The sequence below is a fragment of the Drosophila obscura genome, unplaced genomic scaffold (genome assembly GCF_018151105.1).
Source record: "Drosophila obscura isolate BZ-5 IFL unplaced genomic scaffold, ASM1815110v1 contig_75, whole genome shotgun sequence".
Lineage (NCBI taxonomy): Eukaryota > Metazoa > Arthropoda > Insecta > Diptera > Drosophilidae > Drosophila > Drosophila obscura.
The window spans coordinates 3,396,013-3,418,437 of NW_024542867.1; the positions used below are offsets into that span (position 1 = coordinate 3,396,013).

Genomic DNA, 22,425 nt, shown 5'->3' on the forward strand with positions numbered 1-22,425 from the left:
ATCTTAAGTCGTGCACCGATATTTCTTTTTATGGAGTGACGGTTACGGAAAGTCAATAACTGGAACTGCAGCAGTGATGCTGTAGTAATTATTTGTGAACCGCATACATACATATGTACATGTATACATAATATATATATACATATAATTACATATATACAACATATATACATATACAAGAATGTGCAATCATCCCTGTTTTCATTTTGAGTTCCAACGGACGCTACGAAAACCAGTCCATCAAAATATAAATAGATTAAGTCATGAATTACAAAAATAAAATGACAATCATCCCCCATCAGATCAGATCTGTCGCTGGCGCAGTTTCTGCCGCTGTGGCTAAGGTGTTTTGGTCTTGGCATCGCCCACATGGACGTGGCCGTTAATGTTAATGCCCCCTGTCCAAACAATAAACTCATTTTCATCGAAATTTTCGACCTTGAAGACGACAAAATCTCAATTGAGACAACGGGCCAAAAGCTAAAACAGCAGCAATGAGCAAGAAAACAGAGACTGACTACAACGCATCCATACATTTTAGGTACATATTTTTGTATACAAATGTACATGTACATATGTACATAGACACATAATTATAGACCATCTGTTGTGTATGTGTGGCCTCATGAGGATCACTGTGCCGATCACCGTATATGTACATACATATATATTCATCATATCTATGCTTGTATGCATGTACAAATATTTTTTGGTGCTGCCGAAAACAAATTTTCCCCGCTACACCCGAACTTTCGAGCTTCGAATGGCCTGGTCTACAAACATATGTTCGTATGTAGTCATCAAAATCATTGCAGCGGAATTCGCGAAACAAGACGAAAGAAAGAAAAATTATTCCACAGATCTACATATGTATGTATTAGTCACAGTGGGTGCTTGCCATAGGCCAAAAATCAGAAAATTAATCTTTAAATATGCAAACTGTCCAAACTTTACAATGCCATACGGATTTTGCTTAGGTTTGAACGGTACTTTCTATAAATAGCATCGAAAGTGTGCCCGAATGTTCGTATGCTTTGTACAGAATCAGAAGCACGCTGGTCGTGTTTGTCTTTAATAACTTAAACATTGTAAAAAAGTTATTTGGATTAAACTTGGATAAAATTATGGATAATTAATATTAATATTAATAATATTATTATTATCTTCAGAAGCAAATATTGAAGAGTTTTTATTGCTTTTATTTATTCTTTTACTACAAAATTAACATCGTAAATTAAATAGCATATAAGCTAAGAAAAATTCTGAAAAAATTATTTTGTGGGCCATGCTCATTTTCGCATATACGTTTTACACTTCATAGACCACTCAGTAAAATTAGTATACTGATGGGTCGATGGGTATTTTTGGGCACTATCCACATATAAATGAGCCCACTGTGCACTCCCAGACGCCACCATCTCATGCACAAATCCATCAAAATTTGCCAGCGATGATTTAGCATGGAATTTCCGTCTGATGTACATATAAATTTCTTAGCGCGGGCGAATAGCGCAGCCAGCAGATATCTCCGTGTACGTGGGCGTACGGAGAGTCGCCATCCATTAGCATCGTTCTCCCATGACGACAGCTCGGAAATTTGTGTCAGCCAACGAAAGCAACTGCGGGCAAACAGCAATTGCTGTTAATATTCAAAACAAAAGTACGCATTGCATTCATACCACACATATATACATATGTACATGTGGGTGTGAAATGTACAAATAGTTATTTACAGGCAGCGAAAACGTAAATCAAACTTTATAATTACTCGTCTTAATTCTATGTAATATGTACAAATTCAATTCGAAATTGAGGGATCTTTACAGTAGTAATCTTCTGCACATATGTATTTATAAATTACCGATACTCAGATATGTACATACACATATGTACATATATAGAGATATATTCAATTCGTGTAGTTTCCGAGTTTCCATAATGTATGCATATCTATACATATGTACATACATATGTGCGAGTCGATATACATATTATATTGGCATAAGTTGCGTTATTGCGTTTGAAAACAGCTTGCTTATGTATTTGTTAACGAAAATAATAAACGGAGGCTTTATATTCGTATATCATATATTAAAAGCTCTCTCAGAGTGGAAGCAAGACCTCTGCGACCTCTTGAGGGGTCCCAACCTCCGTTGGGACGTTTCGCTTTTTTGAACTGCCCCATTATATATGTACATACATATGTACATGCCATTTAGTAAGTGGTATTAATGGTGCTATGACATTAGACTTTGCTAACTGACTAACTGAAAAAATAGGGATGGCCTTATGTCTGCAGTCAAAGCGAGATAAATATATGCTTCCAGTTGGCTTTCCAGTTGAGCTGGGAGTGTCTACTCGCGATTAATCGATTGTTTTTACTTGCGGATACAATTTTGCTGGCTTGGTGGTTGTATATTGCTGGAAAACATAATTTTGTATTAAGTAGTGCCTCAGTTGTTCGACTGAAAGCCATTAGAAGTGTCCAGACTCTAGAGACGACTACGAACAAACATTTTGCATTTTGTGTCTCATGCTGTCGCTCTCTTTGCAGCAGAGTTAAAATGTTATGACAATAGACTTTTCTAAGTTTGTTGCGTCACTATTTTTGCTAGCAACAAGTGTCATATACACACTTACACTTCTCATTCAGCTCAATAAAAGTACAAATTAATTTTTGGATATTTTATTTCAGTCAAAATAGGAATTCCATCATTTATAACGCTGAAATTTTCCCTAATATATTATATATCCTTTTAGACTATATCCATGAAGAATAATAAGAATCGGTGGACTATATAATATATAGCCAACATGCTATAAATGCATGAAAACCCGTTTTTCTTTGAAATAAAGAAAGGGTCATATGAAATGCAAAGTTTATTAATAAAAACAAAGATTATAAATACAAAAATTTAAATAATATGTACATTAATCAGACTCGATATAATTTTCGTTTTCTTCACTTTGGTTATCGCATTTATTTATTGCTGAAGCTTTTAAAAGGGACAAAGCTACTTTTTGAAATGTGTGAAATTTTTTTTCCGAAAATTCCGTTTGCAAGATATTATTGGATCAGAGCTTATTAAAGACATATTGAAAATATGTATTTATTACAAATTTAAGAGAAACATATATTTTATCTAGTGACGTGAATCACAATAAGACGTTCACCGTTCATAAGAGTACACTAGTACATACGCTAAAGCGGTTCCATTTCTCTCTAAGCTAAATTTAAGAATTAAAGCTGAGCTTAAAGTTGATCTTTCACTTTGTCTAATTAATTGCATTTGACAGACAGCTTACAGCTGACCAAAGCAGCTGTCCAACATTTGACACTAAAAAATAAAAAAAACAACTTGCTTTTGTGATTTGCCGCGCAACTTTGAACGTGCAACTCTTGGGACAAAACGGGGCGCAAAACCGCTTAGTGGGCACTTAGGTAGATATGTTACACATTTAATACAGAGCGAATGGTTACGTTTTAAGCAACTGTTGCCTATCTTAAGATAAAAAAAAGTATAATTTCACAGGTACTTTTTATTTTAGTTTTTAACCCAATATTACTAAAATTTTCGATTCTAAAAAATTTACGAAATTTGTTAAGGATTCAAATTTATTGTTTCCATGTTCAAAAATTCATTTTTTTAAATTTTGTACGTGAAATTCTTCATCATTCTACGATGTTGTGAGCTGTGCCAACAATTTATTGTCGACATGTACGCAAAGATATAGAGTGAACGACTTAAATTCATACGACATAATCAAAAGAAACTGAGTGCTGGAGAATAGAGACGCTATCAACAATGGCGAACCGGTGAAATTGGTAGCTCTATAAATCTATAAATATAAATTTATTGACAAAGTCGAAAGCCAACGGCATTTGCACAATATTTAATTTAGAAAAAACATGTCTTAAATAGGGATATGTATATTTAAATGTGCAATTTCAAATAAAACAAACAATTAACATCTTTTAATTTTTATATATTGTATTTATTTCAACAAAACCAAAAACGAATTTTGGTTCAAGCCGCCACAAATTGTAGAACCCAAACATGCACAGTATGTGAGATTGCGTGGCACACACACATTAACGTAACCTGGAACCTAAAAAATCAAAACCGTGGTTCCGAAAAATAAACATTGGCAAATATTTTGTGGTGTCTGTGTACACACATATGTACATTTGCAATTATCGGCTTGCTTTCGCATCTCGTCATGAATCGAACATGTCGAAAAAATGCCGAACGTCTCAGGTCCACACCCCACGAGCCGAAGACCTGGGGACCTGGGACAGAACATTTAGCTGCGACACAATCGTTATATGAACTGGCAAATCTATATACTGTATGGTTTGTAATCTGGTAGTCTGGTACTCGTTGGTATGTTGCTAGCCCCTCGAAAAATATAATATACATTTTATAACTTCTACTAGCAAACATTGCAATATGAGGAAAAAAACCCAAATAAAATATATAAATAATGAAGAAAAAATAGAATCTAATTAAAGCAGCTATGTATATGAATGACAATTATATGGATATTATAATATAATATTTTTATTAATTTTCATAAATATAAAACAAATATTGCTTTCAAAACCTATAATTGTCCTTTATATAATGCTGCATTAATTAGATTCTATTTGTCTTCATTATTAAAATATTTCATTTGGTTTTTTGTTCTCTTATTGCAATATTTGCTTCGTGTTTGCTGGCAAAAGATATCAAATGGATATCGTTTTCGAGGCTGGTCGAGACATACCAAAAAAACAAGCAAATACTTCTGATACTTTTCCAGTATATACCGACCTTTTTGTTTTTCGATCTGAGTACTGCCTTCCGTACAGAGCCTAGAAAACAGTTTTTGCCGTAAAACATTTATTATCGGTTTCATACGAATATCAACCCCGATTCTGTTCGCTAGGTGTTTTTTTCGATCTGAGTACTATGGTTTTCATACGAATATCATAATATATAATAACCCTAATTCTGTTCGCGATGTGTTTTTTCAGGTCTGAGTACTAGGCCTTACATTTTTTGTCGAACAATAGACAGGGATGATTTCTTATCGTTTCCATACGAATATCATCCCTGATTCGGTCGACGGAAAATTTAGCGCGTCTGAGTACTAGGCTACAATGTGTTGAATGTCTTATCGAATAAGACTCGATAGTTAGTTCTAAAAAATATTCTTTACTATCGATTGAATGCCCATTCACGAGAAAGTAAGTGTGTGTGTGTGTTTTCCTCGGGCTTCATTGAAAAAAATAAACAGTTGCTGAAAAATAGTAGGAGATCTTTACAAAAGACTTCGGGTTCAAGAATAAAAACAAAGCAATGTCCAACTACTACAGCTTTTACACGCGCGATAACTATGATGACGAATCCATTGGAGACGAGCGCAGTGAAGAAGGTAAGCGCGTACCTGTGTTGCCCAAAACAAAAGCAGACCACACGATTTCTCAGCATAAAACTAACCATTAAATGCTTACAAATTCCAATTTTAGATACGGACGACGCTAGCGAAACAGAGTTCCGCAGTCCTAATCGCTACGGTGTCACTAACGGCACATCAAACAACAGCACAAACAACAACATTGGCAGCAACAGCGAGCTCAAAGAGCAGTAAGTGCGAGACATGCGATATCCGATCTGCATATGCGATTTCAATTGTTTCGCTTCCTATCTCCCATTTTTTTCACAGAATGTACCAGCACAAGCTTCTTAATCTGCAAAAGCAAATGGAGGAGCTGAATCAGCTCATCCATCCAGAGTATATAAAACGCGTTAAGAAGCTGGACAACCAACTTAAAGAGCGGCGTAGGTTGAATGAGATATACAAGGATTACATGCGCGAATGCGTCGAGCGAGACTATATTCTGGAGAAGAAGGCCGCTCAGAAGGAGTATGACGAGAAGATGATGGATCTTAAGGACAATTTGATATCAGATTTTGAGGACCGAAAGCGATTGATCGAAAACGAACGGTATAGTTTGGAGCTGACCAGCGATTCCATGGAGATTAAAACGACGGTGACGCGAAAGTTACGCCGACGACCGAACGAACCAATGCCGGTGATAGAGAAGCGTCGAAAACCAGCCACCGGTCAGCTTCTAGTTTATCAGCTAGACGACAAGGAAATTGAATCTGATCTCAAGGTTATACAACGCGGCAAACCCTTGGGTCCAAATAGCTTGCAGCAGAACGGTATTGTTTCCTATACAAGCACCCAACAGCAGCAATCGCACATACTACTGACTGACCCGCCGGCTAACAGCTACGTGGAAACACGCATCGAGGACAACAAGTTGCTTTACGAGCGGCGATGGTTCTGTCGTGGCCAGCAGGTCTATGTGGAGGGCAAGGACTTGAGCAAATTTGCAGCAACCATCACGGCTATCGGTAATGAAGTGGTACGTACTCCTGTCAGCCGCGTCTCCTTTTCTTTTGGCTAATCGCTTGCCATTTTCAGGTTTGGGTGAAGCGTACGAACGAGAGCAAGGTCAAGATCAACATGTCGCATTTGGCCAAAGGAAAAATATCGATAAAGCGTCGATAGCCAGCAGAGTGCCAATAACTGTTTTGGTTCGATCCCACAGCATAAGCTCTCCAACACATCAGTTGCTTTAAGTTATAGAAGTTGCTAGAAAGCATGTATATAAGTATACATACATACATACATAAATATGTACACTTGCAGAAGTTCGTCACGCACAGATAGGAAGCATCTCCCCCTCCGATTTCAGTCCGATTTTCTGTTTCCCTGCTGCCTTCGGTTTACCTTTTTTTTTCTCCTTCGTTATTGAAAATGAGCGAAAATGGTCGAATCGGCCGGTTTTAGTATATGAAGTACGTACAGCTTATCAACATTTAACTCAAATTCAATGGATTTGCCAGTTCATTTCGTTGAAATTTTTTTTTTTCCATAGCCAAATTTTTTTATTTTAAGTTGTGCGCCCTGCATGAAGCTGATATTGGAAAAACTCAATTTCTGAGTTCCTGCTGAAATCAGATTATCACACATTTTCGGTTTTAAGTAGATCAATTAACTAGTCGAACTGGAAGGGTACATAAACATCGGCTTTCCGAAGTTAGTTTTCACGCATTTCGATGTACAATACTGCTGGGTAGGAACTGAGCCGTAGGTTAAGTGAGAAGTTTATTTTAACAAGCTGTAAATAATAAAACATTATTTTATATGAATTGGTATTTTTTTTATTAAATTGAATTTCCATACTTTAGAGGCTCCTTGCATTGCCGCAATTACCTCACAGTCAGCGTCCAGAAATGTACATTATATAGCAACATGGCCGTGGTCGGTCGTATTCCACTACCCTTCAAGTTAGGGAAGTGCAGTGAGACTAGAAATAAAAAGTCATGTAATCGTTCTGATCTGCTGGCAGTGCAACAAACCACCAGGTTGTGTTCATTTACCATACAGCTCTTAAAGTGTATGAGAATGGCCACATTATAAATGAGAATGGTTAATGATCATAATCATCAAAATTCGACTAATTCATTCTTTTGCGTTTGGCCAAGCCAAGTCTTGTCTGAGCTGTTGGGGTTCAGTGGACCAGTCTTAGCAATGTGGAAAATAAGAGAAACAATGTTTTTCAAAGCCAAAGGGCTTTGCTTTCGATGCTGCGAAATTCACGATCTTTCCCAATTGTTAAGAGAGAAACGACAGCATGAAATTCTTGTCGACGCGGAAATTGCCGGTAGGCTGTGTTGCCTTGATGATTTCCTTTCCTTGATGCACACATTAACATTAAAAAAATAAAACAAAACTTGGATGTTCACTTGCGTATGTTTTACAATTTATCGTCATTCGTATCATAAAACATGTACACATTTCTTTTATGTTGTTGTTGTGGACTGATTAGAACCTCTCAACATTCTCGTTTGTTTAATGGATACATAAAAAAAAGGTGGAGCGCTGCAACTTTAGTTGCGCGAGCCACGACCGAATCCGCCACGGAACTCAACCTCTCCAGCGCCAGGTCCGACGTCCCCCTTCTTGTCTACACCGCTGCCACCAGGGGCGCGTCTGTAAGCCGAGCGATCCTCGCCGGTCTTTGAGGCATCACCAGCACCGCGTGGGCCGCCAGCAGCTGGGCGTGGGCGCACGGTCTCAGAGCGCGCGGGGCGCTTCAGGGTCGAGGGCACAATCTCTGGAGGCAAGTGCAGGTAGCTGCGGAGCTCTTCAATGCCCTCGTTGGTCAAATACCAGTAGTAGTGTCTCCAAGCAAACTGCTCCTTGACAAGGCCGCGAGAATGCAGCGACTGCAGTGCCTTGATGACATGAAGATTGGGAATAGACTCCAACTCTGGGTGCTTCTGTGCATGGAAATCCTTTTTCGCCACAATGACGCCCTCTTTGAAGAGGTACTCGTAGATGGCGACACGATGGGCCTTTGGCATGAACATGCTGCACAAACAAAAAAAAAAAAGAGTAAAAAAAAGTATTAGTTTGCTTTTGTTATGGTTGTTGTTGTTCGATCTTTGGGAGTAGGGGGGTACAGATGCTTTCATCAAATGTACATTTTTTGGAAACGTAAACAAAAAAGGAGCACAACATGAATAACAATGCCACCGGTGAATGCCACCGCCAGCACTGCTGAACTTTTTTATTCTTCACTGACTCGGATTTCGTTTAATTTTCAAGATTACTTTCAGCAATTTAACGTACTTTGCGTCTTCTATGTAGCAGAGACCGGAAAGAAAGGAAAAGAAAATTGACAGCGTTCTTCTTCTTAGGCGAGCGCACAAGCTACGTGCACATGCGAATGCCAAACTCAGAGTTGCTCCGATGGAAACCCACAATTTGACTGTCAGCTCGATGTAGTATCTCTACTTCTGTCTAGATGGCGGTAGTAAGTTGGGCCGAGCTTGGCAAATTGAATTAGGTCGTTTCTGTTTTAGTTTTTATTGGTTTTACTCTGCCCCAGGACAGAGTACAAGAACTTACAAATTAGCTGCCTTTTTTGCGACAACAAATTTAGAAATTATTTGATGCATCGAAATATTTTTCAAAGCCAAATACCCAGATCCGATAAAAGTGTAGGCTAGCAAAATCAGGGATGATATTCGTATGAAACCGATACGAAATATCTTCAAGCAAAATGTGTTTGCTAGGGTCGGTACGGCGGGCAGTACTCAGTTCAAGGAAAAAGAGGACGATAGATATGATGATGATATTTTCCCATCTCGAGCGGAATAAAGAATTATTCTATCTTTTATCGACATAAGCAAACACACACATACACGTTAAAAATGGAAGGAAACAAGCGAAAAAGCAGCGTAAAGTGCAATAATAAATACAAATTTAATCTAATTAAGGCAGTCGAATGAATGCTAACTAGATGGATATTATAATTTACTAATTGTATACCTGGTACACATTTTCTTAATATATAAGGAGATAAAAAACATGCTTATGGCTTTTCTGTCCCCCAGGAACGGGTTTATCCAATATTGCAGTTTGCACTGTCGTCGTTCAGCTCCACAGCGCCCAAAAATAAGACATTTTTACTTTCTTTCACACAAAATAGGGAATTTTAACAGATTCTATTTGTAAAAAAATACAAAACAGTAGAGCATGCACTCTGCCCACTTTGGTTGCACTGGGCACCAAGCGAAATACATACATATGTACATATATGGTTGTTGTTTTCTTTTTTCTTGCCGGCTTGCGCCTATTTCTTTTGTTTTCTTTGAATATGAGGGTGTGTGTATACATATACATATGGAATACCATCGGTTGCTTTTTTAGTATCTATTCAAATTTTTGTTTTCGGAATTGAGTACTCGTCTGCTAAAAGCAAGCCGCTAAATTTTTTGTCAAACAAAAGCAGGGATTATTTCTTATCGTTTCCATACGAATATCATTCCTGATTCGGTTGACAACAAATTAAGCTGATCTGAGTACGGGACTTTCAGCCTAGTACTCAGCTCCAAAAAAATGTTGCTAGCAAATTGTGCCATATATTTTTCTGGTGTGACCAGAGCTGCGCACTGCATTCCGCGCGGCTATACTGCTTAGACAGCTGTTTGGTTTTGTTTAAAGTAAACAAAGTTAATGAAATGCCTGCTTCGGCTGGGGTCGCTCTTCCCCAAGCATATCCTGGGCTCCCCAATATTTTATTGGCAAAGGAATGCTGATAGCCAGCAGCAGCAGAAGATGGCGACGCTTCCCGTGCAACCGCCGCGACTATTGTGAAGAAAATATTTTTTGAAAACAAAATTTGTTTTATTTCGCTAGCACTGCCTGCAGTGTGCGCCCTCTATCGGAGGTGTACGAAAAGAGATGTAGATGACAGATGTAGCAAAAAATGTAAACAGATAAAATATTTGAAAATTCCACACAAATCAAAAGCTCAAAAATGTATATACTTACTGAGTACGGGTATAAAAGTAGAGCTGCGGCAGCAGAACCGACTCTCAGAGTTCTCTCGTTCTCCATAAACTTCAGGAAAATATCATACATTTTTTTGAATTTCAAACAGAAATTTACCTACACACGATCCCACGTTACCAACTCAAAATGAATTCCACACTTAATTTTCCACGGTTTAAAATGGGAATGAAGTGAATTAAAGCTATTATTTTATATCTTTTATTTAGTACCATTGAATGCGAATAATCATTGGAATTTAAAACTCCGAATAAAACTAAATTTAAGAAAAAACTAGGTGGAATGTTTTTAGCTCGGCAACGGAATGGCAATCGTAGAATGACATTAAATATAAACCTAAATTTTCATAACCATAAGCAAAAATTGTGCGTTAAATAGTTACTTTTTTGCTTAAGTTCATTTTTATAAGGATACCATAGTAGAAAATTTAAATATTTTTCTGTGAACGGATAGTAGAAATGTTGATCTTTTCTGTTTAACTTAACCGTACGCCAAGTTATAGGTGTTTAAACTAGAGTGACAAGGGTGTCCGAATAATATGTGTTCTTACTGTAGGTATTGTCTTCCGTTTAAGGTGTTGTGTTTCTCCGTCCGGTTGATTACGGCTTTGTCGTTTTGTGCACGCTTTAGAATTTTTAGATAATAATAGGGTAGGCATTAGCTTATGACCATTTTAAAAGAGCACCACACTCGTAGCCAGCAGCCGGAATGCAATTTTGCGTGCCGTCCAAGCTAGGAAGGAACATCTTTCCTACTCCGTGGGTTGCACGTTACGCAATGCAGCTTGGTCCAAAGACCATTGCAATTACTTATGCATATGTATGTATGTACTTATGGACATTTGTTTTAACCTTGTGTCACGAAGACGACTTGAATTATCGTAATTTGAAAATTGTCGAGAATAAAGACAATTAGACATATTTTATTCAGGCGGCCGGAAAAACCCGACAGCTCACAACAGTGTTTTTAACCAAATCTCTAGTCATAGTACTAGAGATTTCTGAAAACAACCGAGAGAGCCAGCTGTGTCATTTAGAATTCAAAGTCAGTTGGAATGTCAATCTCTGGCCCCTTCGAAGAGATCTTTTAGATTTTTAATTTGAATTACAATTGTAAGAGATTTACATGTGTCCATACATACATACATACATACATATACAAAATATGTACATACATATGTATCATTAAGTGAACAAATTTTCGGCATAAACATTATTTTATTTAATTTACTTATAGAAATGAACAAAATTCTAGAACTATCATAAATACGGAAATCTAAAATTAAAACCTAATTGTTCGTGTGCGCAGCCTCTTTGCTTCTTACTTCAGGCAGGGGTGACTTCGTCATAAGAGTAGGAACAGGTGCAGGTGGTGCTTCGATGGCCTCACCAGTCTTGTGTTGCGTGACGAGGACGGGCTTTTCCTTGGTCCTGTGAGTGGGCAGCAATAGGCTTTCCAGATTACCGAAGGGTGCTTCGATAAGGATGTACATGAAGAAGGCGAGCAACAGAGTGAAACCAAAGTCGCCCCAGAAGCGAAGCATCTAGAATGAGGTAAATTTCAGTCATCAGTTGTCTCCACACAATCAAATGCTATCTGAACTCACCACTTCGTAGTCACTGAAGAAGGTGTTGGTGCGCGTAATGCCGCCGTTGAGGCTTTCGATGAACATGTGAAAGATGTAGGCAGAATAGGAAAGCCTCGAAAGGGGCTGCCACAGTGGCGACGAGAGGAAGCTGTTGGCCAGGCCGCCATAGCCGTGCATGCAGGCGAACACTACCCAGCACAGCCCCAGGGGCCACGCAATGCGTGTGAGTGTCAGGTAGAAGGCCTCATTCAATATAGGCGGTGATTCGTTGTTGTTGTGGTACCCATACAACGCAAAAATGCAGGTGAAGAGCAGGGCCAGGCTTCCCATCCAGCCCAGGAAGACAACAATGCGGTTCAGCTTCACAGACTTGCCCCGGTTCATGTGCACGAAGTAACCGAAGAGGATACCGATAAGATAGGGCGAGGCCCGTGTGTGCGTGGAGAAGTAGATCTTTTGCATGGCATCGTTGGTTTGGTAAAAACTGCAATGAAGCAGATTTAAATAACTGGTTCATCTGTTTCCACCGATTTTCTACGTCCTGTCCTCACTTACATGGAGTGCTTGCCAATCACCATTGTGACGAAGAGGCCCGAAGCCAGTAGCAGCATTAAAACAAAAATGGCTGCCGCTCCCTTTCTTCCCCACTTGTACAATGCAATCAGCAGGAGAGGTGAAATAATGTAGAGCTGCATGTCCACAGCCAAATACCAGGAATGACCCAAGCACTGGAAGATTTCGAAACACCATCAGATGACTTCATGTCATTATTGCATCGTCTTGGGCAACTTACCATTTTGTCCGTGACGTAGTTCTGAACATACAAGAGTGACCAGTACCAGGTCTCCTCGCAGACGGTATAATTGTCGAAAGTAACTGAACCGTAAAGCGGTCCGTCAGCTACAATGGGCAAGATCTTCATGTATATGATAATGGCCAAGGCAAGAACGGGTGTAAGTCGCAGATAGCGATGCAAATACATCATGGGTATGTTGAGCTTTCCCTTTGTTCTAAGCATCATACGAACGATTAATATGCTAAACACAAGCATGATGGTAGTTAAAACCTACCTTTCCATTGTGCGCAGAGCGATTACCACGAGCAACAGTCCGCTCAAGAAGAAGAAGGTATCCACCGAGTAAAGCGCATGCTGTATCAGCATGCTGTAGGCAGACTGGGTCCACTATGCCAAGGAAATTCGAGTTGAGCGTCAATTTTACTTTTGTTGGCAATTGGTCGGTGCTTACCGTAAATGCTTGGATAAAGTTCAAATTGGGCCCCATAGCAGCCACCACATAGTCATGTCCGTAGACCACCCAGATGAAGGACAGGCAGCGCATTCCGTGAAGACAGTCAATAATATTGGGGTTCGATCTGGTGTCTATAATCCGGAAGAGTACACGCGAGTTCGCACGCGCTGAGAAGGCCTTGACCAGCGGGGAAAGTTTTTCTAAGAAAAAAAGATTAAAGCATTCGCTTAATTAAAATGAAACTTGGTTCTCTTACTTCTCAGTCACTTACTCTGATCCTTAACGAAGAAATAGTCATACAACGTGGACAGGACCATCAGAGCACACAACACCGACAACACGACTCTGCAATGCGGAGAGTAAGAAAATAAACCAAGCAATATCACCATAGAATGGGACATACATGGTGAATATGGTGAGGCCATCATAGGGCTCCTTCTGGGCAGTCTTGCACGTGTTCTCATTCACCAACTGCATGTCCGTATCAATTTCCACGTTGAGCAACTTCTCGAACAGCCGTCGCAGCATCGTGTCCATGAGAGCAGTTGAGCAGGATGCAGGAAAGCAGACCGCTGTCTTTATGCTGAGTCGCGAAGATAAGCTCGGGGCGAGCGAGACCTTGGCAAAGCAGTACTTTCCCTGGACGCTGTGACTTGTGGTGACAACGTGATCAATGTTGAGACACTCGTCGTAGTTTCCAAGATCTCTCAAGTTTCCGTAGAGGATTCCTGAAGGCAACGAGCCCCACGAGTCAATCACTGCAAAATTAAACAAATCAAAAACATAGTGTATCAAAGTGAATCCACGTATCAAAGCAGCAATGAAATTTACTTCTGAGGGCCCAGATTTCTGCTGATTCCAGATCCTGTGTTAGTAGTGCCAAGTCCGCCAGGCATTCTAGATCCAGCGCGGAAGGAAGCGCATGCTGATCCCGATTCATATCCAACGCCATGTCCGCCAGAGTAATATTCTGATAGTAGTCAAAAAACTCTACCGCTAAGCGACGCAGTCTCGATGCGGCCACATAATTCTCTGTGGCCATGGGTATGGGTTGAAGGCCAAGGCTGACGCTGGAGCTGGCGCTGTCGCTGACGAGCGCCAGGGAACACAGCATTAACTGGAGCACTAGACTTGTGGTACCCATGTCTCTGGGTCTGTTGTTAGCGATTGATTGTTTGACTAACAGAATTTTTCTGCTTTTATGTCCGAGGGCTTCGACACCGATAAGGGAAGGTCGTCCATAGTCGTTATTACCACAGAACACTCCGTAGATCTGGAAAAGCACCGGAGCAATTAATAGGTAATCTATTATCTGAAGAGCCGATTGGATTGGCTACCTTAGCGCAGTCTGATCAAGATTGGCTAAGTCTGCTAGTAAAGTTATCGGACGAATTTGGTAAACACTGGGTATGACTATGCTTTTCTACAAAATAAAATCATCCCGATGAAGTTCCTAGTATTCCATTTCCCTTTATCCACACCCACATTTTCTTTTCATATTCGCCTAGACTATTTTGTCTCTAGACCTAATCTGCTATAAAAAGGCCCCAGTATATCATCAGTCTGGACTGAGATAAAAGCATTTTTGAAATTTTATTGGTCGAGAAACGTGTAAGGCTCTGAATATTTAGAATCTGTTATTTATATTGTATAGCGAATTCGCTTTTGTTAAGTAGAACTCTTGAGCAACCGCCTGGACTTTGATCCGATTAATGTTGTTAGGCAATGCATAGAAAAGAATTATAATAATGAACCAAAACATAAACAGATCGATCGAATATGGCTATGGATGATTTATAAGAGTGCTTGAGTAACAATCAGCAAACGTGAAACCATCTACGGATTCTCAAAAACATATGAATATTATATGGGGGCCACGGTTGGCATTAATCGCCATTACACTTCAAAAAGCTAAATTCACTTAGGAATTATTTAGCATTAGAAGCTACATAGATACCCGTTGGACAAAAGGTATAAAAGAACGGGTTTTTTGTTTGTGTATTTCGTTGACACCGTAGTAATTCCGTTTAACTAAGATAATTCAAGTTTTAAATACGCGGAATCGTATCATCGATCACAGTGATATGAATAATTACAAACTCGAAATCCAAGAAGTCAATCACAAACAAACTTACAGCTTGTCAAAAAAATAGACCTTTTCCGATCAGATCCCAAAATGTTCCTTCCTTAGAAGGGGTTCTGTTTTACATGGGGCTAGTGTTCCGATTCTGAAGTTTTAGCCCTAGGACTCAACATTTTAAGGTTTGATTTTATAAAAATATATTTCTTATCCTCTTTCCACCTAAAGACATATTTGAAAATAATAAATTTTTGAATACGCATCTCATCTGTTTCCATACCGCTTAGTCCACATATGTACATATGTATGTATATATATAAATATTTAAATATGTGTGTGATATACAGAGAGCGAGAGAGAGCAATCACGTGAAAGGCGTGAAACCAAGGCAAATAATTTTTTTACCCGTACTCGAAGAGTTAATGGGTATATTAGATTTGTGGAAAAAGTGGATGTGTGTAAAGCAGAGATGGAAACGTTTCCGACCCCATAAGTTATATATTTATATTTTTGATCAGCATCAATAGCCGAGTCGATATAGCCATGTCTGTCTGTCCGTCTGTCCATATTGATTAGCGCCTAGATCTCAGAGACTATAAGAGCTAAAAAAACAAATTTTGTGTTCACACTCAAGTGATATCACACTGCCAAAAGCGTATGTCAAAAATTCGCTCTGCCCCCACAAAAGACGAAAATCTGTGGCATCCATAATATTAAAGATATGATAAAACGATAAAACGCAGTATCGTAGAGAATGACCATATCTATCAGACTGCCGAATCTGGATCAGATCGAATCATTATTATAGTCAGAATGAAGAAATTAATTTTGAGTTGCTACCCCCACCTTCTCCGTCGCTGCTGACGCAACTCATTCTCTTTCTCGCTCGCAGAAAGAGATGTAGAATCTCTCTACATGGTATATGTAGAGTTAATGACAGATGTAGGGAAAAAATGTAAACTGATAAAATATTTTTAAATACTACATAAATCATAAGCTCACATATTTATATACTGACTAAAGTAGAGTCGCGTCGTTATTTTTTTTTTTTGAGTATAGACTCCCGAATTGAGCATATACTCTTTGCCTAACTTGGCCAAAAGCGAATATTTTGACCTCGATGCGCAAGGGTCAGACGTTAACCGATTTCCAATCCCTTAACAAATCCTTTTCTATCACTGCAGTGCCCAGTGCACTGGGGCGGCTTAAGTTAAAAAAAAATTTTGACTTTCGGCCCACTCTAGTATGAATACATATTCGCACATAGAGTGACGACCATTCATAAGTATTAGCAGAGGAATAATACTATATATTGGCCTTCTGCAGTTTGAAGAGCTTTTCTATCGCGATTTTTAAAGTAAAAATAATCATCCCCGAATCCATGGGTTTTATTAAAAGGATCAAGTAAAAATATATCCGTCATATATAGATTGTTATTGAGTCTTAGCAATATTTGGGCACGGATGTTCATACCATTAGCTTAAAAATCTCCCGTTGCTAGGCACGTGTTTCTGTTGGGAAGCTTAGATTGTATGAAATGATAAATCAATAAACTGTAAGGTTAGTGGCCATATTTTGCCTAAAATAAAATGCAAATCAATTCAGAGCGACCAAAAAATAAACTGCGCAAGGTAAAGGCACCAAACTTTAAACTTAAGCTTTTAATAGTCGGTACTTCCCCTTTTTAATATTTATTGTGAACATTGTCCTTATTCTCAAAAAATACGACAATTCAGTGTGCAAGCCACTCAGCAAAGCCGAATCTTCGATTAGCGAGCGTGCATTAGATAAATATGAGTGAGTGTTGATATAAGCAAATAAACACCGACGCAAATAAAACACCCACCGCTAGAACACATTTCACTCATAGAAGGAAAACAGTTTTGGAAAGGTTATTGAATTTCTTATTTATCTGCATCTGCATAAATTAAGATTTTAATGGATTCAACTCCTTTCTTTTCATTTTACGATTGCCATTCCGCTGCCGAGCTAAAAACTTGCCACCTCGGCAAGGACCAGGAACCATATTACGATGATATTTTCCTGAAATTAACGGAGAAAAATGTGAATAATTTTAATAAAAAGGTTAAATAAACGATGACCAACATTTTAAAGAACTACACACAAGGCTGAAATCTGAGCTCCGAAAAAAAGTGTCCGTTGAAATGGAACCTCCTAAGATGTTGTGTCGTATACGAATTTTTTTGGGGGGATTGGGGAAACCTCTTGAGTCAAAAACGTTATGGTATATACATTTTCCAAGTGTTTGAATTACCGCTCACATATTTCTCATTTTAAATATAAAAATATATTACAAATTGTTTATATATTCTTATATGTATAATAGCTTTCCCACACTGCACATCTATGAGGATCGGTGGTAATTTTTGACAGATGTGAAACTCCGACTGGGACCTGGCACCATCCATGGAAAAACAGCTGATGCATACAATTTTGTGCGGTGGAAAATGTGTTTACTTTGATAATAAATATTTAATTAATAACACTACTCGACAAAATTGAACTTTTGATTTAGGCTGTGAACCAAAATTACTTTTTCTGATAGATTTCGGGATTTCAAAATTTTTTTTAGTACTTTATTATTTTTTTTATGGTGTCATTTTTTTTTAAAGAATTTTTAAAATATGCTATTTTTTTTCATGGTTTTTTGCAGAGGTAGTGCTTCTATTTTTCACATAACTTAAGTAGCTTATATCTGGTTGCATATAACTATCCAGTTCTAAAAAGCTGACAAACGCAGCTATAAATCCGACCCAGACCATTTGTATCTGCAGCTTAACACCTGGAAGATATTAAGCTTTCAAATTCAAATTTCATCATTTTTTTGCGGTATTTTTCCCAAAATTTAGACTTTAAAAACTCGGGAAAAGTCGAAAAATTTTTTCTTGGCATGCATTTTTATACCCGTACTCAAAAAAGAGTTAAGGGGTATATTAGATTTGTGGTAAAAGTGGATGTGTGTAACGCAGAGAAGGAAACGTTTCCGACCCCATAAAGTATATATATTCTTGATCAGCATCAATAGCCGAGTCGATATAGCCATGTCTGTCTGTCCGTCTGTCTGTCTGTCTGTCTGTCTGTCTGTCTGTCTGTCTGTCTGTCTGTCTCGATGAGCGCCTAGATCTCAGAAACTATAAGAGCTAGGGCAACCAAATTTGGTTTCCAGACTCATGTGATATCCCACTGCTACAAGTGTATTTCAGAATTTCGCCCCGCCCCCTTCCGCCCCCACAAAAGACGAAAATCTGTGGCAGGCACAATTTTAAAGATACGATAAAACTAAAAACGCAGTATCGTAGAGAATGCCCATATCTACCAGACTGCTTAATCTGAATTAGATCGGATCATAATTATAGCCAGAATGACGAAATTAATTTTCAGTTGCTTCCCCTGCCCCCCCTCCCACAAACGACAACGAAACTCATTTTCCTTCTCGCTCGCACACTCTACCGCGTTCAGTGCGCGAGCAACCCCTAGCGGAAAAGATGTAGAATATGAATAGTACATCTATAATCTACATGTTAGATGTAAAATATACATTGTAGATGTAGATGTAGATAACAGATGTAGCAAAAAAATGTAATATGTAAAATTTTTTTTTTTAATTCTAAATTCTGAAAATCATATGCTCAAAAATGTAAATACTGACTGAGTACGGGTATAAGTAGAGTCGCGTCTTTAGAAGCGACTCACACGTTCCTTCTCGTTAGTTTTAGATAGACGCATTAATTAGTCGTCGTTTAAGGTATTGTTCATTAAAATCTACGGAGAAACGGTGGAGCTAAAATTCGTTAACCAAACCTCAAAAGTGAAAAATAAACAAAAAATACTTATTGGAATGTTGCGGGCCCAACTGCCAATTGGAAACAGAGCAAACGAAAAGGGGTTGAATTTTTGTTAAAATGTATTTTTTGTCTATTTTTATACCCGTACTCAAAAAAGAGTTAAGGGGTATATTAGATTTGTGGTAAAAGTGGATGTGTGTAACGCAGAGAAGGAAACGTTTCCGACCCCATAAAGTATATATATTCTTGATCAGCATCAATAGCCGAGTCGATATAGCCATGTCCGTCTGTCTGTCCGTCTGTCTGTCTGTCCGTCTTGTTGAGCGCCTAGATCTCAGAGACTATAAGAGCTAGGGCAACCAAATTAGGTTTCCAGACGAATGTGATATCACACTGCTACAAGTGTATTTCAAAATTTCGCCCGACCATTCCGCTCCCGCAAAGAACGAAAATCTGTGGCGGGCACAATTTTAAAGATACGATAAAACTGAAAACGCAGTCTCGTACAGAATGACCATATCTACCGAGTTGCCGAATCTGAATTAGATCGGATTATAATTATAGCCAGAATGAAGAAATTAATTTTCAGTTGCTTCGCCCGCCTCCTTCAGCAAGAGACCCGCTACTCATTCTCTTACTCGCTCGCACACTCTGCCGCGTTCAGTGCGCGAGCTCCCTCGAGCGGAGAAGATATAGAATCTAAATGGTACATATAGAATCTACAGGTTAGATGTAGAATATACATTGTAGATGTAGATGGAGATAACATACATATGTAGCAAAAAAATGTAAAATTCTAAAATATCAAATCAAAATCAAAATCAAAAATGTATATACTGACTGAGTACGGGTATAAGTAGAGTCGCGTCCCCAGAAGCGACTCACACGTTCCTTCTCGTTTTTTGTTTAGTTATTTAAAATTGTTTCAATTTTTTATTTCTACACACCCTAGCTAGATGAAATTATATTTAACTTGAACATGTGGAGCACTAAGCGCGTTGTTAAAGTCAGCTGATATTGTACCACGTGTTTTGTATGAAATTGGCGGGTAAAATTTTACAACTTTGATAGCTTGCTATGGAAAACGATTGTCCAGGTATTTAAAAATTTTGTTTACAAATATTTGTGTCTATGTTATGTCCAATTGTGACGTGTTTTGTCTATGTGTAGTTTTAAATTGACCTTAACAAATTAAGTTGTGTTTCGTGGATCAGTACTTTTGCATAGCAAAGATTAGCAAAGAGTTTTAAGTGAGTAGTTATTTCCCAAAGTATGCAGATTAATGAGGCACTAACGCTTTTACTCCGAATTCACACGTTTTAGAACAAATCGAATTTTTCTAGTACAATATGTGTAGACATTTGGAGCAAAACAATCGCTCATAAGACGCAGAACAGCAGCACATATTTCAAACTATCACTCAAAAACATTTAAATGACCAGCATTTATTATAAACATAATATATAAACGAGAAGGAACGTGTGAGTCGTTTCTGGGGACACGACTCTACTTATACCCGTACTCAGTCAGTATATACATTATTGAGCTTATGATTTTTTAGAATTTTAGGAAAAAAAAAAAATTTTACATTTTACATTTTTTTTGTTACATCTGTTATTTACATCTACATCTACAATGTATATTCCACATCTAGTATGTAGAAGTGTGCGAGCGAGAAGGAAAATGAGTTGCATTGTCGTTTTCTGGTGGGGTGGGGGGGGGGGCGCAAACTGAAAATTAATGTCGTCATTCTGGCTATAATTTTGATCCGATCTGATTAAGATTCGGCAGTCTGGTAGATATGGTCATTCTCTACGATACTGCGTTTTTAGTTTTATCGTATCTTTAAAATTGTGCCTGCCACAGATTTTCGTTCTTTGTGGGGGCGGAAGGGGGCGGGGCGAAATTTTGAAATACACTTGTAGCAGTGGGATATCACATGAGTCTGGAAACCAAATTTGGTTGCCCTAGCTCTTATAGTCTCTGAGATCTAGGCGCTCAACAAGACAGACAGACGGACAGACGGTCAGACGGACAGACGGACAGACAGACATGGCTCTATCGACTCGGCTATTGATGCTGATCAAGAATATATATACTTTATGGGGTCGGAAACGTTTCCTTCTCTGCGTTACACATATCCACTTTTACCACAAATCTAATATACCCCTTAACTCTTTTTGAGTACGGGTATAATAAAAAAGTGAAAGCCCTCGTCAATTATATTAATACACTCTTGCTGAAGTGTAATATAACACCTCGCTGCAAGTCGGCCAGATTGGTTATATGGCAGCTATATGAAATAGTGCTCAAAATCTTATGAAACTTAGTAGGTGGTCTTGTGACCGTAAAATTTGTATACAAGCCAATTTTCACTTCAATATCTTTATAAACAAAATAGTCAGCCAGATCGGGTATATGGCAGCTATATGAAATAGTACTGGAAATCATATGAAACTTGATTGGTATTTTTGGAACCTTAAAATATGTACACAAACCAAATTTTAACTCAATAGCTTTAAATTTTGAGTTTATGCCAAAAAAAAAAGGGAAAAAACCATTGTGGGCTGGTCAAAATAATGTCTGATCCACTAGTGGACCGTGAGTGGGTTTTTAGCAGAGCCAAATTCGAAAATCCGTCTATCATCATGTGTGTTAAAACATTTCTCAGTGGAGCCTCAGCCGTTTAAAGTGCAGCTGATAGCAAAGTCTACCCTATATTATTATCACCAAGGTCTGTGTCTGGACGATTTCGTAATTGTTTCGAGCCGATCAGATAATCGTACTAGCCCCTTTGACAGGTGTCTAATCAGCAAATGCCGGCTAAGGCAATTTATTGGATCCACGTGAAATAGTCTGCTTCGGATCTTTCACATATGTACATTAATACAATTAATGTAAGGAGCATATGCTTTAATATAGCCGTATGTACATTGTACATATATTGTATACAATTAAACAGTAAACAGTTAAAAAGCTAAACAGTTATCTTTGAGTACATGCCAGACGAGAAAACTCATCTTCTACTGTTAACTTCTAGGCACGAGGAGAATCAATCATAGGAAATTGTTGCTTAATTCTGTCTATAGCAAGATCCAATAGTTAACATATTCTACAAATTTTTAGAAAAGATAGTTCAATATTGTTCTGCGTGTTCTCGTCCATTTAAAATTGTGGGTGTTACAAGAATTTACGATTTGAGCGGCAGGGGAAAAATTATAAACCAACATGATGGGTATGTATAGCATACGTATAATAAAATCCTAGATCTAAATATAATAA

The 22,425-nt window shown here is 38.4% G+C and overlaps 3 protein-coding genes across 4 annotated transcripts; 1 reads left to right on the plus strand and 2 right to left on the minus strand.

Moving 5' to 3' along the window:
- Window positions 1-5,203: 5,203 nt before the first annotated feature.
- Window positions 5,204-7,208, plus strand: LOC111072151 (sin3 histone deacetylase corepressor complex component SDS3). Its single transcript, XM_022363827.2, has 4 exons — window positions 5,204-5,418; window positions 5,513-5,630; window positions 5,710-6,418; window positions 6,478-7,208. The coding sequence occupies exons 1-4, from the start codon at window positions 5,343-5,345 to the stop codon at window positions 6,562-6,564; spliced, it is 990 nt and encodes a 329-aa protein (XP_022219519.1). The 5' UTR covers window positions 5,204-5,342; the 3' UTR covers window positions 6,565-7,208.
- A 592-nt stretch (window positions 7,209-7,800) lies between these two features.
- Window positions 7,801-8,803, minus strand: LOC111072152 (40S ribosomal protein S10b). Of its 2 annotated transcripts, none has more exons than XM_022363828.2 (2): window positions 8,695-8,803; window positions 7,801-8,433 (listed from the first exon to the last, which is right to left on the minus strand). In XM_022363828.2, exon 2 carries the CDS (start codon window positions 8,430-8,432, stop codon window positions 7,950-7,952), a length of 483 nt encoding a protein of 160 aa, XP_022219520.1. In that variant the 5' UTR covers window position 8,433; window positions 8,695-8,803; the 3' UTR covers window positions 7,801-7,949. The 2 variants fall into 2 exon arrangements, with proteins under 2 accessions (XP_022219520.1, XP_022219521.1); XM_022363829.2 differs by lacking the exon at window positions 8,695-8,803 and adding an exon at window positions 8,648-8,664.
- Window positions 8,804-11,633: 2,830 nt separating this feature from the next.
- On the minus strand, window positions 11,634-20,521 carry LOC121405115 (nose resistant to fluoxetine protein 6-like). The gene is made up of 10 exons (XM_041595717.1): window positions 20,439-20,521; window positions 14,089-14,530; window positions 13,661-14,015; window positions 13,529-13,602; window positions 13,255-13,457; window positions 13,078-13,190; window positions 12,801-13,017; window positions 12,563-12,735; window positions 12,026-12,491; window positions 11,634-11,962 (listed from the first exon to the last, which is right to left on the minus strand). Exons 2-10 carry the CDS (start codon window positions 14,399-14,401, stop codon window positions 11,708-11,710), a joined length of 2,169 nt encoding a protein of 722 aa, XP_041451651.1. The 5' UTR covers window positions 14,402-14,530; window positions 20,439-20,521; the 3' UTR covers window positions 11,634-11,707.
- Between the last annotated feature and the right edge of the window lie 1,904 nt (window positions 20,522-22,425).

Excerpts from the sequence above, each read along its gene's own strand:
- LOC111072151 (XM_022363827.2), top strand. The coding sequence starts at position 5,343 with ATGTCCAACTACTACAGCTTTTACACGCGCGATAACTATGATGACGAA. Across the intron at positions 5,419-5,512 it reads AGACGAGCGCAGTGAAGAAG|ATACGGACGACGCTAGCGAA; the intron begins GTAAGCGCGTAC and ends TTCCAATTTTAG. Across the intron at positions 5,631-5,709 it reads AACAGCGAGCTCAAAGAGCA|AATGTACCAGCACAAGCTTC; the intron begins GTAAGTGCGAGA and ends TTTTTTTCACAG.
- LOC111072152 (XM_022363828.2), bottom strand. The coding sequence starts at position 8,432 with ATGTTCATGCCAAAGGCCCATCGTGTCGCCATCTACGAGTACCTCTTC.
- LOC121405115 (XM_041595717.1), bottom strand. The coding sequence starts at position 14,401 with ATGGGTACCACAAGTCTAGTGCTCCAGTTAATGCTGTGTTCCCTGGCG. Across the intron at positions 13,191-13,254 it reads ACTTTATCCAAGCATTTACG|TGGACCCAGTCTGCCTACAG; the intron begins GTAAGCACCGAC and ends TCCTTGGCATAG. Across the intron at positions 13,018-13,077 it reads GCTCTGCGCACAATGGAAAG|AACAAAGGGAAAGCTCAACA; the intron begins GTAGGTTTTAAC and ends TATGATGCTTAG.